Source organism: Numenius arquata, chromosome 10, assembly GCF_964106895.1.
Source record: "Numenius arquata chromosome 10, bNumArq3.hap1.1, whole genome shotgun sequence".
NCBI lineage: Eukaryota > Metazoa > Chordata > Aves > Charadriiformes > Scolopacidae > Numenius > Numenius arquata.
The window spans coordinates 38163168-38187872 of NC_133585.1; the positions used below are offsets into that span (position 1 = coordinate 38163168).

Sequence of the window (24705 nt, forward strand, 5' to 3'; positions counted from 1 at the left end):
GAAAATGTATGGAATTTGTATGTTTGCTATAAACTTGCATATGCTTTTTAAAAACCTTTGGATTTCACTGATGAAATATGAGAACAATTCTTCACAGAGGCAGGGAATGAAACTGTACTGGATGGGAAATGCTCTGACACATCTTACAAAACGATTTTATTACTGAATGTATTCATCACTATAAGCCTGCAGATGTAATTGCCCTGGAGAACTGAAAGCGTGAGACTCCCAAAACAGGTGGTTTTATACGACTGTTCTTGGAAATAGATTTTTGGCCCCAGCGTCCTTGTGTTAAATCTCATTATGTGTCTTCAAATGACATGTTTTTACAAAAATTTATAAAAGAGACTTTTGGAGATTTGGAGAGTCAATCAGTCTTCCTCAAATGCTTCATGCCCCTTGAGCATATCCACAAACCCATTATTTCACATGCAGCTATTGCTTTGAGGAGAACGAACTGCAGCTCAAATCTGTATAGCGTCAATTTTTTTCCTGGATGTCTGGAGATCATTTTAGTTTGCTTCATCCAAAAATAGATCAAAACTTTTAAAGATTATTATTTTGCTTAGAAAAGTGGTATCCATGGCAACTCGAGGACAATACCAGAATTCTGTTATAAGCTAAGTGACAGTCTTGTGCAAAGGCACTTGACCCTCCAAAACGGCTTGTTGCAGCCAGAGGTACAACAGTACACACACTAGGATCTTTCCCATTCACCACTCTCCTACACACTCCAAAAGAGAGTGACTGAAGAACATACCATCAAGTATTTTGGAAAGTTGTTTTGAAACACTTCTCAGATAATAATGACAATATGTGAATCAGAAATGGCCTACGCCCCGGTAACCAGATGGTATTAGCATAATGCCTTCCATGTCAGTTGTGTATAACCCCTTTTGGCAAACACTGCTGTCAGTGAACAACACTGTAAATTGTGTGATACAGAAAAACTGTGTGATTTGACTTGTGGCTGCCTCACAGAGCAATTTCACAGTCTGAAGGTACTGTGGTGTGTGCGTGCCTTCCTTCCCTCCAACCTTTTAAGTGTTTGCCCTGCACCCAAATGGACGGCCTGGGCCCAGAGCCTAGCTGCAGGGTTAAGCCACAGCACAAAGCACAGGTCACATTTCTGTATGGCAGGAAGCAAAATGAGGGCAACTGTGCACCATTCAAATGCAAGAAAAAAAAAAAAAAATTATGCACCAAGATCCAGATTCTCAGATGGCATAAACTGGCAAAACTCTTTTGCAGCTAATGGTACTATGCAAATTTAAAACCTGCTAGAAATCTAACCCATAATATTCTGTTAAAAGATGCAAAGTTGCCTTTTTTCCTTGAGATCTCTGAACCAGTATTAACAGTAGGACTAGAACAGTTATCAGCCTGTTAACTGTTAACAGGGGGCTGCCTGGAGGCCACCTTCATCAGCAGTAACATCATCAGTAACAGACTGATTTTATTTAACAAGATACTGTCAAATATATCTTGCTACTTATGCATAGCAATATGTGCTTCTCACAATGTGAGCTTTCAGGATACTGTGCTTTTCCACTTAAAAATAAATTGTTCATAAAACGGTAGAGTGGTTGGGATACGAACATAATAAATACAACTCACCATGATATTTTTGTGGATGAAGCCTCGTCTATACCTGGCAGGCTTCAGATGAGGGTATTCTTCTGTGCTGGTAACTCTGATATTCCAGACCTTCTTCCAGGCATCATAAAGTTGAACATGTACTGGATAGACTCCAGAATGGTGTGGAGCCACTGCGTAGCCAAAATCAGTTGGAATACCATGTTCCTAAAACATAACAGAACAATAACTGCTTTCAAAAATTTAAGAAACTTGATGTTTTGGCATTTCTCAAATCCTTTGTTTGTAAAAGATCAAGAAGAGGTCTGAAATGCAAATAATGGTGATATCAGAATATGCTGATATGTAAGGGAGACGGAAAGCAGCATGGTGAAGATGAAACATGAGACTTTAATACAAAAGCCTTTTTAATAAATATTTTTATGAGGATGTAGGGAAGAGTGATATAGATGTATATTACGTTGGTTTCTTCCATCTACATTAAGCAGAAAGCTGCACTGTTTCAAGTTCTTGCAAGGATTTACTCACAAGCTAAGAATTCACAGAGAAAATTACTGGCACATATTCAACACAACAGATAGCATTTGGCAGTTACAATAGCAAAGGTGTGATTTCCACTACATGTCCCTACACAATTACTTGGATTGTTAGCTGAATTTCAGAGAGTCACTGCATGTCCCCTTCAGTCCACTTGAAAAATTAAACCATATTAAAAAAACAGCTTAACCACTTTAGTGACATTTTTAAAAAGATAACCACTTATAAAATTCTGAGGATAATAGGCAGATGTTAGATGTAGACTAACCCCTTTTGTAATACATCGTCCATTTTTTGCAGACTCCTGCCATTTATCTTGTTTATATACTGACCTTGCTGGTATTAGCTTCTGTTGACGTTCAATATATTTTCTTACCAGTTTCTGTTTTCCAACATACTCTAATGAATTTTGACGCCTTTTCTCCTTTCTTTCATGTTACTTTTCAAAGGAACAGTATATAGCAGATATTTCTTTGATAGCCTGATTAGCTGCATACACTGTCCACAAGATGTTGTTATACTGCAATGACTTAGGAAAACTGCCTTTGCACAACCTTGGAATTCTCTTCAAGAGCTTTTTATATTGTTTGTATTTGTATGGTCATCTTCACCATATTTTCTAATCATACTTCGTGTGCAAAGGTAAGAGTTCATTGATACTGGGGTCTCTTCCTTTGAATAAACTAGTTACTAAGGAATATGAAAAACTCTGTAAGTCTTATCTCAAAGAAAAACGAGTGTATGACCTTAGTAAAATCATCTTTCTTCATCTTTTCTGGGGGAGGATTGGACTACTGCAGGAAAGGTAACGTACTGGACTTAAAAAGCTTAAATAATCAGGATCCAATATTAGACATATCTGTTATAATTTAAATATGACAAGTTTACTAACAGCTGAAAACAAAGCAAATTCACGCATAATGGGGCATTAGATGCAGCTTTTGGAACTCTTGTAAGGCAGTATCGCGCATGGATAAGATCCAAACCCCCCATCAGCGATCCCACTGCACCCAGGGAGCGCGTTGGCTGCTGCTTTACAGCTGGGGTGCACTGTGTGTGGTCTGACAAAGTAGGAATGAGTAAGATCTGGCCTGTTGGTTTTACTGCGTGAGGAGATAAAGAATGGATACACCATCAGTTACACAGCTTTACACTGTTTAATTCCATTGCAGATATTTCAGTTTCTCTTCACTTTATCTTTTCTACTTCCCTTAAGCATGCATAAACATCAGGAAGAAAAATCTCTACAGAACATGTAAGAAACTGCATTTTCTCATGTCCCATTTAATCTCCATTCAGCTATAAACAAATGTCTGATTTTTAAGAGTTTCTTCCTCAAGTTTTACAATATGAAGTAATAAATATGTGATTAAAATCTTTCATTCTAATTATGAGCCTATCATCTTCAATGTATCAGCATCTCCATTATTTCTTAGTGACTGTAATTTCCAAGTTGAGCATTTCACACACGATATACACATTCAGCTTGGTAATGCACGAGGCATCACCAATTTCAGCCTCTTTCAAAAAAAGCAGAATACTTACCTTTGTTATTAATTTAAATGTTTTAAGCAAATGAAGCATGAATAGCTTCATGTCTATACATAGCTTCGGACACGAAAAATATTTAATATAAGGTATGTGTAAGAATTAAGAGCATTGAAAGTAGTGAAGAAACCAGAAAATGGTGAAGTTACCTAAAACAAGATTGAATATTAACTATTCTAATAACATACTTTAATGGTTGCACGTTGTAGACTAATCCCAGAGGATGTCTTAGATCACACCAGAATTACAAGAACTAATTTATTTGCAATGGAGCTTCCAACAGTACACAGGAGAAAAAGGGAATTTTGCACACAGGATTTTTAAATTTTCATGGTTCTAACTTCTACTGAACTGCTTTCTTTAATGGAAACAGTAAAATTGAGCTGGCCTGTGCTCAGTACAATTACAGCTTACTGTAAACTTGGTAAAATTTTGAGTCAAAAGAAAGCACATGCCCTACTTAAAAGCAAGGTTTTCAAATACAAATTTTAATTGCGATATTCTAGGTCTATGCCTTTCTCCTACACTCACTGACACATGACCATCAGTGCACTGCATTTTTGTTCCGGTATTTCAAATCTCCCTGCTGTTTCAAGGAACAAAGTCACTACCTGCCAGCTAAAGAACAACCACTGTGTTTTGAAAAGGGAGAAATGAAATTAGGCTGTTGGAAGATAAAGGACTTCATTCTAATATAAGACTTCATGCCTTTACATTGGACCATTTCTTCAGACAAATAATATGTACTATGTATGGAAGTTTGGTTTTGTATTATTGTATGAGATTAACTGTAGAGAAAAGGTAAGTCTGTTTCTCTAGTATCCTCAGACCTAAAGATCTGGTTTTATTTTTACTTCTATCTCACCAAAACATTTTTCCTCAGACCTTTGCTGTGAATAAATAATTAGTAAAGGCAGTGCTTTTCAAAACAAGGTTTTATAAACCTGATCCAAAGGGAATATATAAGATGCTATTAGGTATCACCACAGACAAGTATCTTTCAAAGTGTGGCATACTTCATTGATCTTAACATGCATTGTTTTCATAAAGTCATTTGACATGTTTTGATGGAGTATTTATACTTTCAGAAAACTGGATTTTTTCTAATCTAAACAATGGTTTATTTGGACAAAATTTTTTTTAGGAAAATATTTAAATAGAAAAATTTTTATCTATACTGACTTTCCAAGATGGTAACATATTAATTCTTCATTCTGAAATAATTTTTCCATTCAAAATTCTTCAGCAGGAACAACAACAACAACAAAAAAAAAAAAAAAAAAAAATCAAGCTTCAATTGAGAAGGAAATCCAAAACTGTAGAGAAATAGAATTTTCATAGCACAACACAGAGTGATTGCAATACGCACTTAATCACAACTTTTTTTTTTTTTTCAATTCTTGAGATTAAAACAAATTCTGCAGGGACTGATTTTCATACAAAATAGGAAGAACAGTTTCTGAATACTTCAATTCAATATAAAATACAAAAATGTAACTCACTAAGGCAAATTTTTTGTTGAGGATCATCTGCTCCACCAGTGACGACTCATTGTGGAAGAGATGAGGCTGCATGTGACTCCACATATGGGGAAACCACCAAAACTCATCTACAGACCTCAACAACAGGTCATCGCCTTCATCTTCCTCCTCAGTGCCTGGAAAAAAAAAAAAAAAAAAAAAAAAAAGTATCTCTGAAGTAAAGCCTCTACTTTTTATTATATTCTTAAAAATGTTTGAAAATATGAGAGACATTAGCATAATAAAATGCGGCCATTAAAAGTACTGAGGATTTTAAATGTTTCCAAGTACATATTCCTTTTCCTGAAGTAATTTTTTCCAAGTGAAAGACTAAGACCCTTGTTTTCACAGCATCTGGAATGCATGGTACAACACTTGTCCTCACACGGATGTGTGGTATCACCAACATCAGTAGCTAAGGGACAGAATCAGAGAAATTGTATACAAGCCAGTTTAATACAGGGTAGAAATGAAAGCATTGACAACTCTTTCCTGGTATCCTTATCCAATGTAGGATCAAGGATATCCACTCCTCAATCAAAATTATTTTCCTTTCATTACCTTTCATATGTGGAAGTATTTTTTTCAGCAGCCTTTTCAAAATATTATGCATAATACAATTATTTTCTCTTCGCTGCCAATTCCAACCTTCCTGATCACGGCCTATCCAGGAGTTCCCAGAAATCCAGATCTTTGAAGAGACTTTAAGGGTGGCTGGAGCTCACCGAGACATTTCTCAGGCCCCAGGCCTGTCTTTTCAAACGCTCCCCTGCGTGTTCCTAAGAACGCGGTGTGGGGAACGGGCCCTACCGCTGTTTCTAACTGAGGCGCTGGTGAAGAGGAATCTCTCGGGTAGCAGCCTACAGCCCTGCCGCTCCCCCACACCTCTCGCGCTGCAGCTACAGTGCTAGAGAAGCCAGCGGCGGGGCCCGTCCTCAGCCCTGAGCCAGCTGGCCCCTTTCATGCTCGTAAATCCTGCCAGTCTGAGAGAGAAGCAGCCACATCCCAGCTACCCCCTGGGCCGGGCCCCTGCTCCCCTTGGTGCTGGCAGCGGGGGCTGGCTGGGACCCCCAGCACTCCAGAGGCCATTGGTGTAATGGGAGGGCAATGACAGCCCGCTCTGCGCACTCGGGCCTGTGCCTTGGCTCTCTATAACCTACTTGCAGAGATTCAGCCCTCGGGGATGGGACGTGTCAGGGTCTAATGAGCTGGCAGATCAGGACATCCCTTCCACCCCCAAGCCCAGATATTTATCCTAGTCCCACTGTTCTTTTAATGACAAAGTCCTGTCAAAGGCAGTCACATTTAAATTACCCCTTAATGGGCTGCTGTATAAAGACTGTATGACCCGAAGATTGACAACCTATAGCTTAACATATCTATATGCTGTGTCTGCTTCCTGCTTTTCTGATTGTTCCCACTCTCGCCAACAATCAACACAACTTGACAAATCCTCTCAGCATTTTGCAATATCTATTCTCCTTTTTCCATCTTTAGCCAAATGTGCTTTCTGCATCCATACAGCAGCACTCTCACTAACCCTACATGCCTTTTGCTTTTCCTTTTCCCTTCAGCAAACCTTGTCTGACGTACCTTCACTGCTGTGATTTCACTCCTCATTACCTCTGAGGGAACTACAGCAGTGAATGAAAAATGTGGGCAGACGTATGTAATGATGTGTCAATATCCGTAGGATCATTAGATTTTAGGACTCCACATGAGTCCATGGGGCCCTGTGTGATGTTCACACGCTGTCAAAGAAAGTGACAGGAGTGCTTAAAGGTCAGATGATAGCCAGATCAGGGAGAGGAAACCTTATCGAGAAAGGCAGAAAGCCACAGCAAGGGATAGGCTGTGACAGAGACAGACTCGACTCATTCAGTTTACAGCCAGTACCTGGCTCAACTTGTACTACAAACATACAATACCTTTGCCAGATTCTACTCAGCCAAAACCAGGAAACCCATGCGCACGTTCCCTTCAGAGCATCTGAACTGTGAACTAAGGCAAAAGAAATGGTCTGGAAAGTTGATCTGTCTGCTGAGACACTGGCAGGTGACAAACTTGGTTGTCAGGACCATTTTGCTAGGCCATTCTAGGCAAAAGAAAGGGGATGGATGGAGCAAGCTATGTCCTGAACGTGAAAAAATATTAAGGCATCTCTAGTCTCTCTGTACTGTGCAGGTGACACCTGGATTGCAGGGGTGAAACCTGAACATTTACCAAGTCTAGCTGAAGTCTGCTAAGCCCAAGAGAGACCTGTGGAGGGACTGTGCAGCCCCAGCTGCTTTCCTTTCCAGCTGTTCAGCTCTAAAAAACCAGACTTCTTTCCCTGCCTCTTCTCTCCTTAATATGACAACTAATCCTGACCAAGGTGCACAGCTGAGCACAAGAGGAATGATCATGCCTCTGCTATATAACATGCACACTATTGAGCATATTCAAGTTCTGTATATCTATCTTTCGTTTTGAACAAATCCGGTTTTGGTTCCTAGTCGCAGCTAACGTCACTTCACATCCCGCTTTTCATATTAATATCCCTCAACTATGACGTTACTTTGTGTTGTCTTTTGCCTCTCTCTTCCAGGCTTCAAGGCTGTCCTATTTTGCACGTGTGTCTTTTTCTTTCTGTTTGTCAGTAGAGAACACCCTCTTTCTTCTATATCACATCCTATTTAATACCTTGTCTTTTATTTCTCCCTATTTCTACAGTGGTTTAAGTATAAAATTATTTTAATGGATAATAAATATTGCTATATCTCTACGGTAGAGATTAAGGCATCTAAAAGGATAAACTGTGGTAGCTCAATAGATCCCTCAATGAAGTCAATAGAAAAATTCATTTCATTGGTGGAATTTACCACTCAACAACAGGTTGAAAGGAACTGAATTTTATTAAAAGGGAAAGACGAATTCAGACTGCTCTGCACCAGTACCTACCAGGCACTGCAGCTTACTAGAATTAAAGGTGCCTCATCCTGAGATGTTCCAGCCCACCTAAAATCACCACCTAAATTCTCTGTATGCTCAGGAAACGGATGCTGAGAAAAATCCAGTTCACCTATTCTATGTAGATGCCTCCGTCTCTCCACTTCCTGGGAGAGGTTCTGTAGCGAGCATCTGAGCTAGCTCAAATTGAATGAAATTATAAAGAAAAAGTAAGAGATGTTTTTATTCCACCCTTAGGATTGATTTTACTGTTATCCAATGACACATATATAACATGTATAATCCCTACAGAAAGCCGTCATCCCAAGCTTGGACTGCCTCTTGCAAAGTCTCCTCCTGGCTCTGTGACCACCATTTCTGCATGTCCCAGCTTGCAGAAGGAGGAGGAACATTTCTCTTATTCAGGAACCTTAACAGCCTGACAGGACACTTTTCTGAAGGGCTTTAGTCTTTTCTCTTGCAAACTACGTCCTGGGTCTACCTACATGGTTACTTCCAGACAGACAACAGCTTGAACAAAAGGTTAATGTGGTATAATAACTCTAGGAGAAAAAAATGATACAGCAAATCACACAAATGTATCTCCCAAAGCAACCTGGAAGAAAGAACAATTTGATTTTTCAGTTATCCAATTCTGAAGGAAATCCTTCTCTGGACTCAGACCCTTAGTCTCTATTATTCCTGCTTTCCTCATACCACAAAGAACACCATCAAAATGAAAGTTACTTTACTATTTCATTCTTACCTGTGTGATAAAATTTCCCTGAAAATCCCAGGTTGAAAGTAAAATTTGTAATCTGAGCTCTCAAAAGATTCTGAGTGTCAAGCAGGGCCTGAAAAAAAACAAAACACCTCACCATATAAACATATCTGCAGAAAATTACACCTGACAGAGAAATTTCATATAACAATATAAAAATTTTTACAGGCATATATCTTTTCAAGTGGTTGTGCTATTTAAAACCATCTCTTTTTATATGATAAAAAAGTAACATATTTTCATTGCCATTTAAAGATTAAAGACAGCATGCAAACTCCATGGTTTTCCTCATAAAGATGACCAGCAATTAAATATTACTCTCTGGGTAATGAGACAGGAAAACAAAGGCATGCGCCAGAGAAAAGACCTTCCACTTATTACTCAGTAAACCTGGGACACAGCCAGGAATGAAATCCAGATCTCTTGTGCCTCGACCACTGCTCCATTCCCTGGGGTGAACAGCGTCCATTAGAATTATGTTTCTCTTGATGAGGTCAAGTACGTACACAGCATTTTAGTCATGTTTCAAAATTACAGGCAATGAAAAAAAAAATCCAGAAAGACAGAAAGAAGCTAGATGAAGCCTATTCCACATCAAAGAAACTAATCCTAAATTCCTCCAAATTCTGACTCATTTCGCAGATAGTTAGCATACTGGCTGTCAGCATACGTGTACTTGCACTAAATTAGTACAAACAAAAAAACAGCATGCAGGAAGAAAGGGGAAAGCTATTATTCATCAGATACAGCTTCAATATGCTCTTCTTGATTTGTCACTTCCAAGATTTACATATTACTTTCAGGAGTTATCTTCCAGACTCCTAACACTCCGCTGTTGTTCGCTCTTTCAGTTTTCCAGGTGTAACAAAGGCACCTGCCTTTCCAATGCAAAACAGAACTTTGCAAAGAAAGAACAAAACAGAAGAGCAAAAAGCCTCTTCTAAAATGAGACTTGGAGCGACATTCCTCCAAAGAGCCTGCCTTCAACTGACCACTTGGCAGCTGGTAATTCAGGAACACATTGGACTCTTCGGAGATATGTGACACTGTACACTGCACATCAGAAGTGTAGAGCCAGCTGCTGCACACACACACTTGGAGACAGGCACTCACGCACTACCTTTGAAAGAAAGGAAAATATTTATACATCAAAGGTCATCAAAGAGTTTTCCAAGTAAATAGATATTCTAGCACAATGATCTTAATAAAGTAACTCTAAGCACATTATGAAAGGGGAATGTATTTAAAAGCACAAAAAAAAATAGTAAAATCACTGGATATTTTCAAAGTTTTAAAGGTCTAGTAAGCTTCCCACTCTTGAAATTCAATGACAATTTGGTGCCCTGAAAACTATAAGCCAGTAATTTTAATTATAGTTTCTTCAGACATTTTCATTATACGAGTAATTTGCCTACAATTAGCTTTTTAACTGGAACGCCAATGACAACAAAACATTAGCACAGAAGTCAAGCTCAGATTTAGATGTAGGCGTAGCATAGTCAAGCTACAGTTCCTTAAAATATGAGTATAAGCAGTTTCAAAGAGCAGTACTAGTAAGGTAAAGATCATCTTCTTTCACTGGAAAGCCTGAAAAATGTCCTATGAACAAGGGACTTTATAAAGGAATGAGTAAAATGAAGCACAGAATAGAGATAATTGAAAACAAGCTCGAGACTTGTGAAGTGGAATATTAAGCTAAAAATCTTGCAATACTGTAACAAGGGCTTTTGCACAGGCTGGGAATGCAAAGATGACCGAAGAGACTTCTTACTCTAATGTAAAGTTAGGAAATCTGCAGAGGATTTATTATGAAAACCATCCTTGAGCTGCTGGGAACCTATTCAATGAAATAATTTTATCTTTGCACGGTTAAAAAATGTAGGAGGCAAATGATACGGCTATACACTTCTTATGTTAACAGTACATATTGTCAAATGAAAGAGATCCTGAGTGCAGCTTAACAGCAAGGTGGCATGAATGGGCTGCACAGTTCTTTCCCTCCAAATTAAGAACTGTGAGCATTTTTTGAGCTGAAGGTCTTATTCCTGTACCTTTCCAACACCTTCTCCGCTTGTCAGCTCCAGCCTAGTCTTAGCATGATAGAAAAACAGAATGGGAAAAACTGAAGAGCAGTTGGAAATGCCAGAGACACACGACCTGGAAGGAGATCTTTGCTGCACCTCCCTGCCACAATGCAGCTATAGGGCTGGCAGGGGAGTCACAAATGCAGGCTTTCAAATCGGAGGAGGGAGAAAGGTTGTAAAAAGCCCATAACATGTCTATGGTAAAGCAACAGAGAGTTTACTTCTCTGCAAGGAATTGATTTTGCTGGTGTAACTACCACCTTGCCTCAATGGCTGCCTGGTGGCTGCATTTTATTTAGGCCAGCAGGCATGGTAAGACACTCCAAATAACAGTCAAATAACACAAAACTCTAAAGTAAATCTGAAGTTCACCTTCTACAGAACAAACTTTGAAAGGGATGCCGTTGAGGTTTTTTTGGCCACATTACTCTCATTAAGATCAACAGGAGAGCTTCTGCTAAGGCCCTGCGGTGGTGTTTGAAAATGCGTCAGCTAATACCAACAGTGTACCTGCTCGCCTGCTCCGTCTGCAGAGGGAGGGCACAGACCTACTGTGAACCACTTCTTGTACAGACAAGCTGAGATAACATTTGAGTTGTCGTGCCTATGATTATTTTCTGGGTGACTTGACATTTTACTCATCTTTCAGGTTCTAAAAACAAAATGTTAGAACTCATGAAAAATATATAGCAGCAGATGGCAGGGCCTATTACTGTGAGCTTCTATCAGAAAGACAGAAAAAAAAGAAAAGTAGGGGGAGGAAAAGCCTGAAATTTCATTTCTAAATGCTGTTTTATATGCTGAAGGTAAGATGGTGATATTTTCTGTATATTTTATGATTGGTTTATGAACAGTCCCTCTGGATATCTGCATGAGATGTTATATAAATACACCAGTACTGAAGATTATATTTTAAAAACTGTTTAGTAAAGCCTTCAAATGTTTATAAATAATTATTTAGCACATATGTTATACTTCCACTGGTACTATAAGGAAAATAAATTACTAGCTGCATAATCACTTTCATGTACATAGCTACAATGGAGTACTTTACTTTCTTTTCAACCTTTCCTAAGCTCACATATTAGGTTAAGGAAATTCTTTGTGCCAGAAATCAAATGTGAGAATTCAATATATGATGGAAGACCCCCTTCTTCACCAACAATGCAAAATAATCTCAGAAAAAAGGCCCTGTTACAATCCAAGGAATAGACAAAAGTTATCCCAACAGCAAAACAACAGAGTTCTTTCAATTTTGCATCTCAGAAGTTTATAGTACGATGAAAGGAATATAAGAAATCACGTATGTTATAAATAAAGCCAGATTCTCAGATGATTAATCAGCATCATCCCGTTTAAGTTATTTCTATTTCATTTCTGATAAAACATCTCAGCAAATGCAAGTTGCTGTAATTGCCAATGGAATCTCAGCCGAGTGAGAATTTAGGAGAAAATGGACTCTAACATCACAAATGGAACAGAAGGAACCATGAGAATTATTCTTTAATTGAAATATCAATGCAATGGAAACGTATGAAAATTCTTGCCTTTGTATAGATAGCTTCTTTCTTTACAACTATAATGTTCAGCTCTTTTCATCACTTTTCATTCAGAAGTATCAACTTTGTTTACAAAGGAAACAATTCTGTCTGATTTTTCTCATCTTACAGACAGGACAAACAGAAGGACAGACAGATGACAGGCTGTCAAAAGCTCCTGCTCAAATAAATCAGCTGTAAAGCCAAGGATAAAACTCGTATCACCCAACTTGCTTCCATTTCCATAGCCAGGAAAGCATCCTGCCTCCTGTCCTCAAATATCTCTTTACATGACTTCACTTTATAGTCTGTCACAGAGAAGTCACAAGTGTCCTTATTAAACAGCCAGTAGTAATTTCTTCAGCATCAACAAAAGTATTCAGACCCAAACATCTTGCCTGATCAAACAAATAAATCAAGAGTGCTTTGCTGACCTCTGCTTCACCAAAGAGGAACTATGACTTCTTTCTGTAGTCCTACCAACATATTTATGACTATTTTCCTACTCAAAAGCTGCTCAAGAATGTAGCCACTTGAAAAGTGGAATAGTTCAGAACACTTAGTTTTACTTGTAATTACATGGATTTTAACTAAATTGGCAAGCAGACATAGCCTCACAATGCTGCAGCATTAATATCTTAAACTTCAAATCAGTACATGCTTTCATGTCAGTAACAAAGGCAAGAAAGGTCGGCTTCATAATTTTCCAAAAAGCCTATCTCCTCCCCCTTTTTTTGGGAAGCACATCTCACCTCTCAACGCTTGCTTTACTATTGCGTATCTAACAATACTATCAAAGGAGCCATTAAATTAGGAATTACTTTGCTTTTGAGGAAACTTCTAATACCATACTGGCTCTTTAATAAAGGCAAGGACCTTCTGAAAAGGTGAAACAAATTAATAGAAAGTGTAATGTGAAAGCACACGAGTTAAGCACGAAGCCCCTTTATGGGGCCTTTATTCTGCTCTTATGCAGAAGTAGCTTTAATTTTCTGTACCGTATTTCCTCTTTAGTTTAATCCCTGCAAGAGAGTAAAGAAACAGAACTAAAGCCATTTTAACTTCTGAGCGGAGTTCTTAATATAGGGGTTTAATGAGCTGTAACTGATGTGATGTGATGTCCTTTTACTTTGCACTTTTTGTGACATCATTCTGCCTTTCCCGAGCACATCCGTGCTTGAGAAGAGAGTCCTGCAACTCAAGCTGGCTGTACGGGTATATGCACATCACCTGCACATCACAAAAAAAAAAAACAAACCCCAAAACAAACAAACAAACAAAAAAAAAACAAAACAAAAAAAAGAAAGAAGGTTGGGAAGGAAATGGAAAAGAGAATTGAGGAACGTAACATATACGTGACTGAAGTTTGCATTTACAATGCATACAAAAATTACAGCCTTTAGAGAAACAGAAGAGAGGCCAGGCTAACAAGCTGTGCCCAATATAAGTCCCAGGTTTGTCCTAGCACTGCCAATTTTGATGGTGGAAATGGGAGGAGAGGGGACATGCTGGCTTGGGAAGGGAGAGATGAAAGGGAGGGAACAGTGGGGAAATGTTGCAGCAGCAGGGTGGTAGGAGCCCAAAAGCGAGAAGCACTGAGATTGTGATGGCAGGTCCTCAAGAAACTATGGCAGTGATTGGGGATGGGAAGGCAGCGGGCAAGAATGTGGAGTGTTTGCAGGCAGCAAGAGGCAGCATGGCAAGAAGAAAGAGAAGACAGCCTCAGTGAAGGTCCATCCCAAATGGCCGGGAATCATTATTTTATTAGACAGACTATTTTGCTTCTGAGGAAAAATGTTTCCTTCATGATAAATTATGTATTTTGGAACCTCATTAAAATTCAATGTCTATTCTTTCTAGATTTCCAAGATTAGCATTTTGACACCCATTACCATAAACATTTAATCTCTGCAGGAGAAAGAATAATTGCTTTGGGTATACTGGGTATATCTGAAAAAATATTTTGAATATCCTTCAGACAAAAGGAGAAGAATGCTTACATTTTCTTAGTGCACTCTCTTAACAGAGCTGACACTACAGAGAGAGCAAGAGAAGAAAATGTAGAACACCTTCAGCTTTTTCAGCAAAGTATTTAGCTGGCAAAGACCATAAATCACAAACAGACCCTAAACTGTGTAAGTGGGGAAAGGACACTGCTCTACAGTTTGGTGGAAGCAAGGTTTCCAACAGGACACCATCCATCAAAAATAGAAACGCTGATGAAACAGGGAAGGAAAATCTAAACTGCTGACAATATCTATGTTCAAGTTTATAAAATACCAGATTCCATATGAGCTGAAGACAACTATTCCTGCTACTTTGTACAACAAAATTGAAACCAGGGGTGTGTAAAACTTTGCTAAGATATAGTAGCTTCCAGAAACAAATTATTCTTTCAATTAAAAACATGGATTTTTAAAAGTCTACCAAGTCCTTGAAAAGATGTAACAGTTCACAAGTACCACATGCCAGTGGGATGCCTTTTTACAAAGGGCCATGTAACATGCTAGAATTTGAAACAGAAAAGGCGTGCAAAAATTCCTTTGAGAGGAAACAAAGTACCTGGTTTCAGTTACTTAAAAATTATTGTAGTTTTCTGACAGCTAGATTCTATCTGCAGCAATGGTGTTTTTAAATTGTCAACCATGGATGCCTTGGAGACTGACTTTAATGTGCAGGACAGGCAAAGCTCCCATTGAGTGTTTGGGACTGTTTGCCAGATCCATTCGCCTGAGTATCTTAGCTGACTTCCTATAATATTAAGGCCCATACTCGGCAGTTGAAAAGTCAGTGTGAGTCCTCCCAGTAAATTCAATACGGACCATTAACTGGGTAACGCAGCTTCTCTTCAAAGTGTCAATAAGACGAGACACCAGGCTGGAGCCCAGCTACTTGCATCTTGGTTTTTCACTGTCCAACGTAAGACACACTGGACCCTATTTTCAAAAAAATCCAGGCACCACAACTTTATGTGCCCAGCTGCTGTCACTAGGTATCTGAATTGGAGGTCCACTAAAGGATACTAAAAATCTAAGTAACCACTTCAGAAAACATCTCAAATTATTTCAATCAAGAGTTTTTTTCATCAGAACACACTGTTTTAATGTTACTGGGTCTTCCTTCGGAGGTTTTTTTATATCACATACAATAATGATCTTGATGATGGTCCAATTATGTATTTTCAAGTAATTAGGCTCTTTCATCTAGGTAAATAAATTTGTACAACCAAGCAATTTAAGAAATATTTCTAACTTCCTTCACCAGCTTCTCACTTCTTGGAGGTTGAGATAGCAGCTAATGAGAATAAGCTAATTATGGCAAGGTAAGTTGAAGGTTTTAAATACTTGAAGTCAATATCACTCAATAAAGTAAAGTAATTAGCATGCTGTTTTCAGGACTCTATAAGAAATTGTGTATTGTTAGCTCTTAATTAAACTGTACTTTGATGAAAGAGGTTACTGTTACTAAACAGCTAAATGACCTTGTTATTCTGCAGTTAACAGAAAAAAAATCCTGCATTTCTTTTAATTAAAGGTCAAAAAAACACCAGGCCAATTGAAATAGAATTCATAATCACCCTAACTGCTGCGTATGATATTTTTCCCTGGATTTTGGTAAGACAGGATTCAATAGAAAACTTGTTGGTTCTTGCATTTTTGCCTAAGACTTTATCTGCTTATGCAACTCCAAGTATGAAGAGGCAAATTCTCAGAGTATAACAGAACTCAAAATAAAACCAAAGTCACTCTGAAGTGCATTTAAAATCTCTTTATCCAGTTAAGTTCTTGCAATCTGGTGATTGTTGATGAGCCAGTACAGTGGGAAACTGAGGCTTGTAAGCCACAAGGCAAGCATTCAGGTAGCTGTACTGCAAAGTCACACACACCCCCCACCAGCTGCCTCAGCTTTGAGCACAATGGGCCACCTCTCAGGGTGACAAGAGTAGTTCAGATCCTGCTCCAGTTCACCCCAGGCCACTGTGCTGTGCCTGCTTGGTTTGGCTTTTCTCCATTGCCTCCCATCAGCAGTAAGTAAATTGTCCGAGTTGTTCACCGATTCACGCAGACACTTGGGTAGCTAGCAGTAAATGTTAGGACTCAAAAACTCAGGTTCAAGCAATAACCTCAGATACAAAACATTTATACCCCCTCATTAGACAACTCCACACTTTTACAGCTTCAGGTCTTGTTTGGTAGGATGCACGGTATTTCGTCATAGAAGTGAAAACAACGGCATGGCTATTCAGTCTAATGGGGCATCTATTTTACAGTCATGCAGCTCAGATAGAACAGAGGTTATTATCCAAGCTCCTAGGCCCACATTCATCACCAACAGCACGTTTGCTTCTTATTTAATGCTTCCTCGGATGCCAGCTCCAGCTTAGCTTTCACTGCAGCCAACAGGCACAGCAGGCAGAGTCTGGCTGGAGGACATGGGCTACTCTCCAAGCAAGGCAGACCTCTGCTGCACCGGCTGGCCATGAGCTTCCGCTGCGGCAAAGCCTGCGCTCCTTTACCCACCACCACACACTGTTCAGGGCCCTTTTACCCTGCTGTTGGCAACATGTGGCTCTCTACAGCCATGGAATGCTGAAAGTATCTAGAAGGTTCAACACTGGAAGAATTTCTAGGCCTAATCTCTCAGCAGCAGAGACAACGGTGGCCTCACCTGAATGCACAGGAAGCTGCAGCTGGGTCACTACACCTGCTCCACTACAATGAGTTTGTCAATGGCTACATTACTCTGTCCAAAATGCCAAGACTTTTAGAGAAGCAATTTAGATTTCAAGTTTACCTTAACACCCACGGCCCACATACAAACCAAGAAATTTATTCCATAAAATCTAGTTTCCTATACATTGTTTCCCAAATTGCTATTCCCACAGTGCTGCCCGGGACCTACCCTCCCCCTATCAGGTCTCTGAAGCACCTCGTTCACTTCCTGCTCTGCCCCACACACCCGGTCTAGATGAAAAAGGGACAGTACATGCTACCACTGGCTCCAAGACACAATACACAATTAGCCAGGGACAGGTCAAAGCGAAGGATAAATCCAGAGCTCACCGAAACCTCTGCTTCAGTGCAGGAACTGCTTTGCATCCATGTCTTGCCCCACGCTGAACTCCAGGATGTCAGCAGGAATTTAACAGTCTTTGAGAACTGCCTGTATCTGTCACATTGGAGTGAATCTGGCCAGCAGGTTCAAACTTCATTAGATGGATCATAGAATCAAGGAATGATTTGGGTTGGAAGGGACCTTCAAAGATCATCTAGTCCAATCGCCTGCTGTGGGCAGGAACATCTTTCACTAGACCAGGTTGCTCAAAGCCCCATCCAGCCTGACTTTGAACGCCTCCAGGGATGGGGCACCCTCAGCTTCTCTAGGCAACCTCTTCCACTGCCTCACCACCTTCATCATAAAAAATCCCTTCCTTATGTCCAAGCCAAGCCTTTCAGTTTAATTGCTGGACTGACAAAGGGCAACAGGGACATTAAAAACACCTGATTGCTTTAGGAAATTAAAGTAAAAATAGGGTATCAATGTTGTATACATCAAATTCCAACAGTCTGTGAATATGGCCTTCAAAAAAACCTCCAGTCTTACATTTTTCTCCAATGTCAGTATTCATTGGACCTCAATGCCTGAGCCTGGATAAAATAAGACTCACCTGTCCCTGTAAGCCCTGAAGCCTGTTCTTCCTGCTTAGCAGAATTTTAAATTAACAAGATTTCAAAGTTTTGTCTACATCATCATGAAGATGAACACAGCTCAATAGTGGCAGGTATTTATCTGTTTTTCCAGAGCACACAGAATTCAAAGCATTTAAATTTTCACAATATTTTTCCAGCATTTAGAAAGTGATCACTCAGTAACAGTGGCTACAATGACAATATAAATCTGTTATGTGAGCACGGGAAAACTCAAGTCCACAGACCAAGATATAAAAAGCTGCTTTTTAAGAAGCTTTAAAGAAATATTGGACATTACAAGCTATGTCTAAAACGTTGGTACCAATCAAAGAGAAACACTTTGGGGTTTGTTCACTTCTAAGCTTATACTATTCCCCCCCTTGTAAGACTACAGCTTCTAGACAAGCACACTATTTATGTTAATGCTTAGTTTTACATACTAGAGAACATATAAAGTGCAAATAAATGAAAATTCAAACCCTCTAGTTTATATAAAAACCGCAATAGCCATGGTTGCTCTCCATGTTTAGTAAAGCACAGCAGAGTTACCACATCACTGGCACGTTAAATAAATGGATTACTCCACAGGCTGGGCAACACACCACTGACACAACCCATTCACAAATGTTTCTTAGTTGTTGTCGTTTCTTTTCCTAATAGAGCCAAAAAAATTCCTGTGCTTCACTTCATGCTGTATCTGATTAAAAACATCTGTCTACCTTTGTCCCTATGTCTGGGCGAGCTGAGGCACGCCGAAAACTCTTTTTCTCTCTATGCTCCACCTTCATTGACAGAAAAAAAAATAATAATCTTTGATCAAAAAGATTTTCATTTCTCTTTTTACCTGAAGGTTCCATGTCATAAACAGCTGGGAATTCAGTCTTCAGCTTGCTCAACAGCTAAGGGTCACAAATATTTATTTTTTTCTTTCTCCTTATGAGTAGTTCTTGCTTCTGAATGAAATTCCCCTGTTACATCAGCATCAGTATCAATGAAATGACAGAAAAAGAGAAAGCAAGCAAGAGAAGCCTGCATAAATTAACAGATAGCTAACTCTTTCCTCAAGTCATATTTCTTACAGTTACATGTAGTCAACATAGAAAAGACATGATAAGAACTTAACTTCAAGCTAATAAAAATGTGAACAGTTTCATTGAGTCCTACATAGTACCTAGTGTAAGGGATGTAATTCAGCAGAAAAAAAACAACCCAAGATGTTAGTGAAAAATAGGACATTAATAAAGAAACATGTGGGGGTGATTTTGTTAGAAGTGTTAATACATACTTTTCCTGGTTTTGCACGTGTTTGGGTTTCTAGAAGACAACATCTACATAGATAAACATCCCAGCTGGCCAAATCTTACACTTGCAGACTCAGACCGACACACAGGAATCCAAACTGAGCTCTGCATTTGATTATACTGTAAGAGATTGAGAATACATCTCAGTACAAATTCCCTGCCAATATTATATTCCTTCCAACAGCATATTTCATACCCTTTTGCTAAATCTAATTTTTAAAGACTTACATAATCCTTTTACTTCCTTTTGGATATTAGTCTCTATTCTGCCACTTTTATTGTCTATTCAGCCTATACTTAAACATCTCTGTGCCTTACATTAAATATTTTTATCCATCCTCACTGTTTGTACCCTGCAGACATCTGCAGCCTATTGCTTTCTGCTTTGGTCATCATTACTTACCGAATTCTTTAGCCATTATTTTTTCAGTTTTTGCTCAGACATTTCCTGGCTATTCTGGTGTCTCTAAGCACTCTCTAAATATTTCTGATTAAGTGGTGCAGAACTGAGCACAATATTCTAGAAACCTCCTCTGTCAGTACGATGAAGTACTTTCCTGATGCAAAATGATATTTTTCATAGTCAGCTTAAATTTCAAACCAGCTTACTTTACAAACTCAGGTATATATAAAATATTGTTTTTAGGATATTTACAGGATTACCATTTTCAACATTTCTATTACCTTTAACAAATGCAGTGAGAAAGGACAAGGGATAAGAGAAACATTTTGCACCATTAAAAAAACCACCTTTATATAAATGCAAAATTATTTTTCAGCCTCTTTTCTAGTTCCATTAGAGTTCTATCAAAGGCAACTCTAAGTTATCTTTAGTCCAAGTATGCTTTAAAATGGGAGCAGAAACACTTGGATTATTCCCAGGAGTGCTAACACTGAAAGGGCAAGTGAATGGGAGCTCAATGTAGAGCCGTGGGGCTTATTAGCTCCACAAAAATGCAAGTGGTGTTCCCAGCCCTAACCCGTTAGCTCTGTACTGCACCACTGGGCCTTTGCCACATGAATTTACTGACTTGGGTTAGAACAAATCCGTGGAGCCTTACTCTGCATGGTCACTGACTTCTCATTTGTCCTCTCCGCCACTTGTATGTTCAAATGTCTTGTAGTATCATTTTGCAATATAAAATGGTATTTAATTTATGATTTATTCCAGGTATTTTAAGGAGCAGTACTAACTCATCTCCAGGACTGTTAAGTATCAGAAGGAATCTCCTAGACAGTAAATATTTTTAATATGTTTAAAAAATTTTATTATTTTAAAATATTTTTAAAAATTGGCTTTAAGGTATTTATGCTCTGTCAGACAATTTTTAAATAGAGAGTAACACTTCTAGTTTGTACAAGTGTTGAAGTTTACACAGAAAAAGAAACTGGAAACAGATAGGGCATTGTTATTCCATGTGGGATTAGATATACATTGGCAACCAAATGCTTCTCTTTTACTTTGTTTTATAAGCATAATCACCAAGAATCAGTCATGTAGTTGCATTGACTTCTTCCAGAATGAACAGCTAAGAAGAAAGGACACAGCAGCTGTACTGTAAAAGAAACTAATGAAATAGTCCCACTTCTATGCTCATTTTTTTCTTTTTGCCAGACTGTGCCTTCTTACTATGACTGAAGATTGGAAAAGAGGTAGGCCCAATTTTGGTATCAAGTTTTTTAGTTAATTGCTTCAATTTCTAGATCCGTCTGCAGTATGTTTTTATTTGTCGGTTGTGAAAATTTTATTCAGTTCCGTTAACAGCAGGAATTGAATGGCAAACTTGTCATCTGAAAAAGCCCAGAATAAGCCTTGCAGCAGCCACTAGCGCGCTGATGAATCTGTACAGCTCTGTGGTAAGCTGTAGTTGCATTATTATTATTATTATTAGTATTATCAAAGTGCTTTCTGAACAAAAAACACAGAACAAAAAGAGCCTCTGACCAAGAGAACTTGTAATCTAAGGAAAGAGAGAGACTGACGGGATAGCTGAGGGATACACTGCCAGGCAGCTGAAAAGTGGTTTCAGCACATCACCGTTCTTAATTCAGCCTCCAGGCGTGCGGCAGACAGAGCTAGAACCCTGGCTCGGGTCTGGTGCATTAACTCTGCAACATCTACGCCCAGCAAGTGCCTCCTTTCTTTTGCTCTCTGAACAATAACTGGCAACTTTTAAATACTGACCTTGAAACTTTGAGAAAGGTTTTTTAAGTGGAGACAAATTTCCCAGTTGATGTGAACACCTTACAGTGCACACTAAGGTTTCAATATGTCTTGACACACGTTTAACTTCATAGATTTTGGAATGGCAGATTTTGCTTTCACAGTCAGGTGGATCAACCCAGAGCCGAGCCCATATTATGCTGACAGTACTCAAAGTGTACAGAATCACATGCGGTTCCATCTCATCCATGAAAATATTAATGTACATTCTTAAAGGATATGTTTCTGAGAAGAGAGAGGAATACGGAACTTGCTAACTATATGGCTGTGAATCAAAAATGATGGCTGAAGACCGGCACACTGGGTGGACATAAGCGTTTGCGTGGATTTCTTTGGAAGGGAAACCTTATGCTCAAGTGTAAAGATGTCTCTGGATAACAAACTAAGTCAAAGGAAAAAGCAGAAACAGCGCACTTGATCTCAGGTGAGCATAACTGCTTAATACTGAAATAAAAGACATAACACAACTCCATTAAGAACAGGAATCAGAATACAACAGGCGGGTACTATTGGTAAGAGAGTTCCTTCAGCCTAAGGACAGCAAAGTATCCACTACTAAAGAGAAATATGGGGAATTAAAAAATGAAAAAAACCCAACAAACTGTAATTTTCCGGAAAGATGTATATGACTGCATCCATAGTGTACATCTACTTATGTGGGAAATCAACAGTGGATTCATAGAAGCCATGATATCCTTACTTTGGTTCAATCATGAAAACAAACCAAAGACCAGGGAGCTTGTAACCAACAGTCAAATCTGGTGCTGGGGTAGAAGAGCTTGAAGGAAATCATTCTCAATGCCCTCAAAGATCTCATGAGATTCACCACGCCAAGAAGCAGTTTCTGCAGCCTCTTTGATAATAAAAAAGCTGAAATTGAGATGGATTTCTCTTCTCTTAGTTCCCTGCCATGGAATTCATAACAGGAGGATATGGTGCAAACCTTGAAAAAAATCACTGTTTCAAGATTTAGGTTTGCATGGAAGTGTATACCAAACCAAAAAAACACCCAGATTTGGTTACTCCAGCACTGCAAAACTAAGCAGAAGGGAAAAAAAATAAAAAAAATCGCTATAAACAACTTTATGATTAGCGATCTGCCTCATCCTTCTGAGATATCTTTTGTCTTAATGCTCCAGAGGACTCCACACTCAGCAGTTAAGTTTCTTCGTGGTCGATAAATATAAATGAGGGAGGATGGAGCAGTACCGCTCTCCTGACGCAACCCTGCCATGCAAGACAATTCTGAAGTCCAGGCTGTGCACGCTTGTGAATGAATGGGCAGTACGTCCACAGGATTCCTTTGGAATAGAAAATATTTGGCATCTTTTAGGCCCAGATGCATAAACAAGTAGGAAACTAGATACATAGAATATTATTCTCCTTAAGATTAAAACTTAAACTGCTTCACTAAAGGCCTCAAAGGCTGCAGCACATCAGTACTGAGCTGCAAAATTCAATGTCTAGGACCTGCTGACTCTCCTAGGTTCAATGGAATGAAAGCCTACCATATCCAACTGCTTTATTTTTCCAAAACCTGATTTTTCAGAAAAACAACAACTCCAACATACCACCACCAAACCAAACAAGACAAGCTATGAATTTCAGCAAATGCAGAACTAACAAAAAACACAGATCAAAAAAGAACAAAGACTGAAATTTTGTTTCCTCATAACAGAAGTAGCACTGGCACAATAAGCTTCCTCACACTTACAACTTCTCACAGATACCAACTCTGTGCTAGAAAGAACGTCCACTGGTCAATCAGTATTCACTTTCTTTCACATTTTCAGTGTAGAACAAGATGGCTTAGATACACAGCATCTTTTTATGCTTCCTATGCTGTGCCTAGGAAATATTGTATAGATCAACAAAGTGGATAGTTAAGGCAAAAAGAACAGGTAAATGTAGTTCCATTCTGGCACAAGTATGGCTTCTTGTGTAGCTGCAGAGGAGTCTGCCAGCTTTATTTGATATACACACTCCCTTTACAGATCTCCTATGGAGGCCCATACTCATCCCACATCCCCAGGGAGGGAGGTAGCGTTGTTTGTAAAACCTCGTCCTTCCCACATATAATACCTATATGCCAATCAACACAAAGCATGGAGTAGGGGCATTTGAACACACAAAAAAGGTAGCCTCCTCTCCCTTTGCTTGGTGGTCCACAGAGATATGACGCGGAACTTGGCTATTATTAGACACAGTTACTTCATGGATAAACTGTAAAATTAATCTGGTTGCCAAGCTTGTTCTGTGAGGTTTGGTTATATCGAGCTCTCTCTATGCGGGTGCAGAACAGGAGGAGGAAGCACACGTGGAACTCTCAGCATTGCCTTGGCAGTCCCAGAAGTGTCATGCCTGAGACAGAGCCAGCTCTCTCCCGTGTCCCCCTCACCCTTCCACAGCCACCCTCCTCTGGTCAAGGACTTTTATCCAGCTTTCTGTTTCAAACATCAGTACACTTTTAAGAACAAAAGCTGGGCTGTATTGAGCAGAGTTGTAACAATCTTACTAGATTAAAATTCACAGAAGTTGGTACATAAAACAATTTACTTTTAGAAGTTAAACATTAAGATGACTGACTAGTGGAGCATTCTATATGCTGGTATCAGCCCATAAAATATATATAAAACAATGTTTATAACTTAGTTTAAAGTTATACTTTAGTTCCGAGATCCAATTCTAATTCTCTACTGCCACACAGTGCACTGTATTCCACACTATTGTACCTGATAACAATACTCTCAAGAAGTTAAATCAGTCTTCCAAGGGCATCAGACACCTATGGACACACCACAGTCAGCCATATTCCTTCTCTTTGACTCTAAGGACAGAACGTACTTTTCACTTGTTATTTCAGCCAAGTCAATACAAAATACCTTAGGAGCTTCAGGTCAAATTAAGAAAGAATATATGTAGGCACAAAGTAAGCACATTGAACAGTGGCATAAAGGT

At 39.0% G+C, this 24705-nt stretch overlaps 1 protein-coding gene across 1 annotated transcript in view; it reads right to left on the reverse strand.

Moving 5' to 3' along the window:
- The window catches only part of LOC141469700 (bifunctional heparan sulfate N-deacetylase/N-sulfotransferase 3), a 58725-nt gene that overhangs the window by 27456 nt on the left and 6564 nt on the right, over positions 1-24705 (reverse strand). Inside the window, exons 2-4 of the mRNA XM_074155347.1 lie at positions 8896-8983; positions 5184-5338; positions 1618-1803 (exon numbers count right to left, since the gene is read on the reverse strand). Of these exons, the coding sequence (XP_074011448.1) occupies positions 1618-1803; positions 5184-5338; positions 8896-8983 (429 nt within the window). The remainder of the gene's footprint in view (positions 1-1617; positions 1804-5183; positions 5339-8895; positions 8984-24705) is intronic.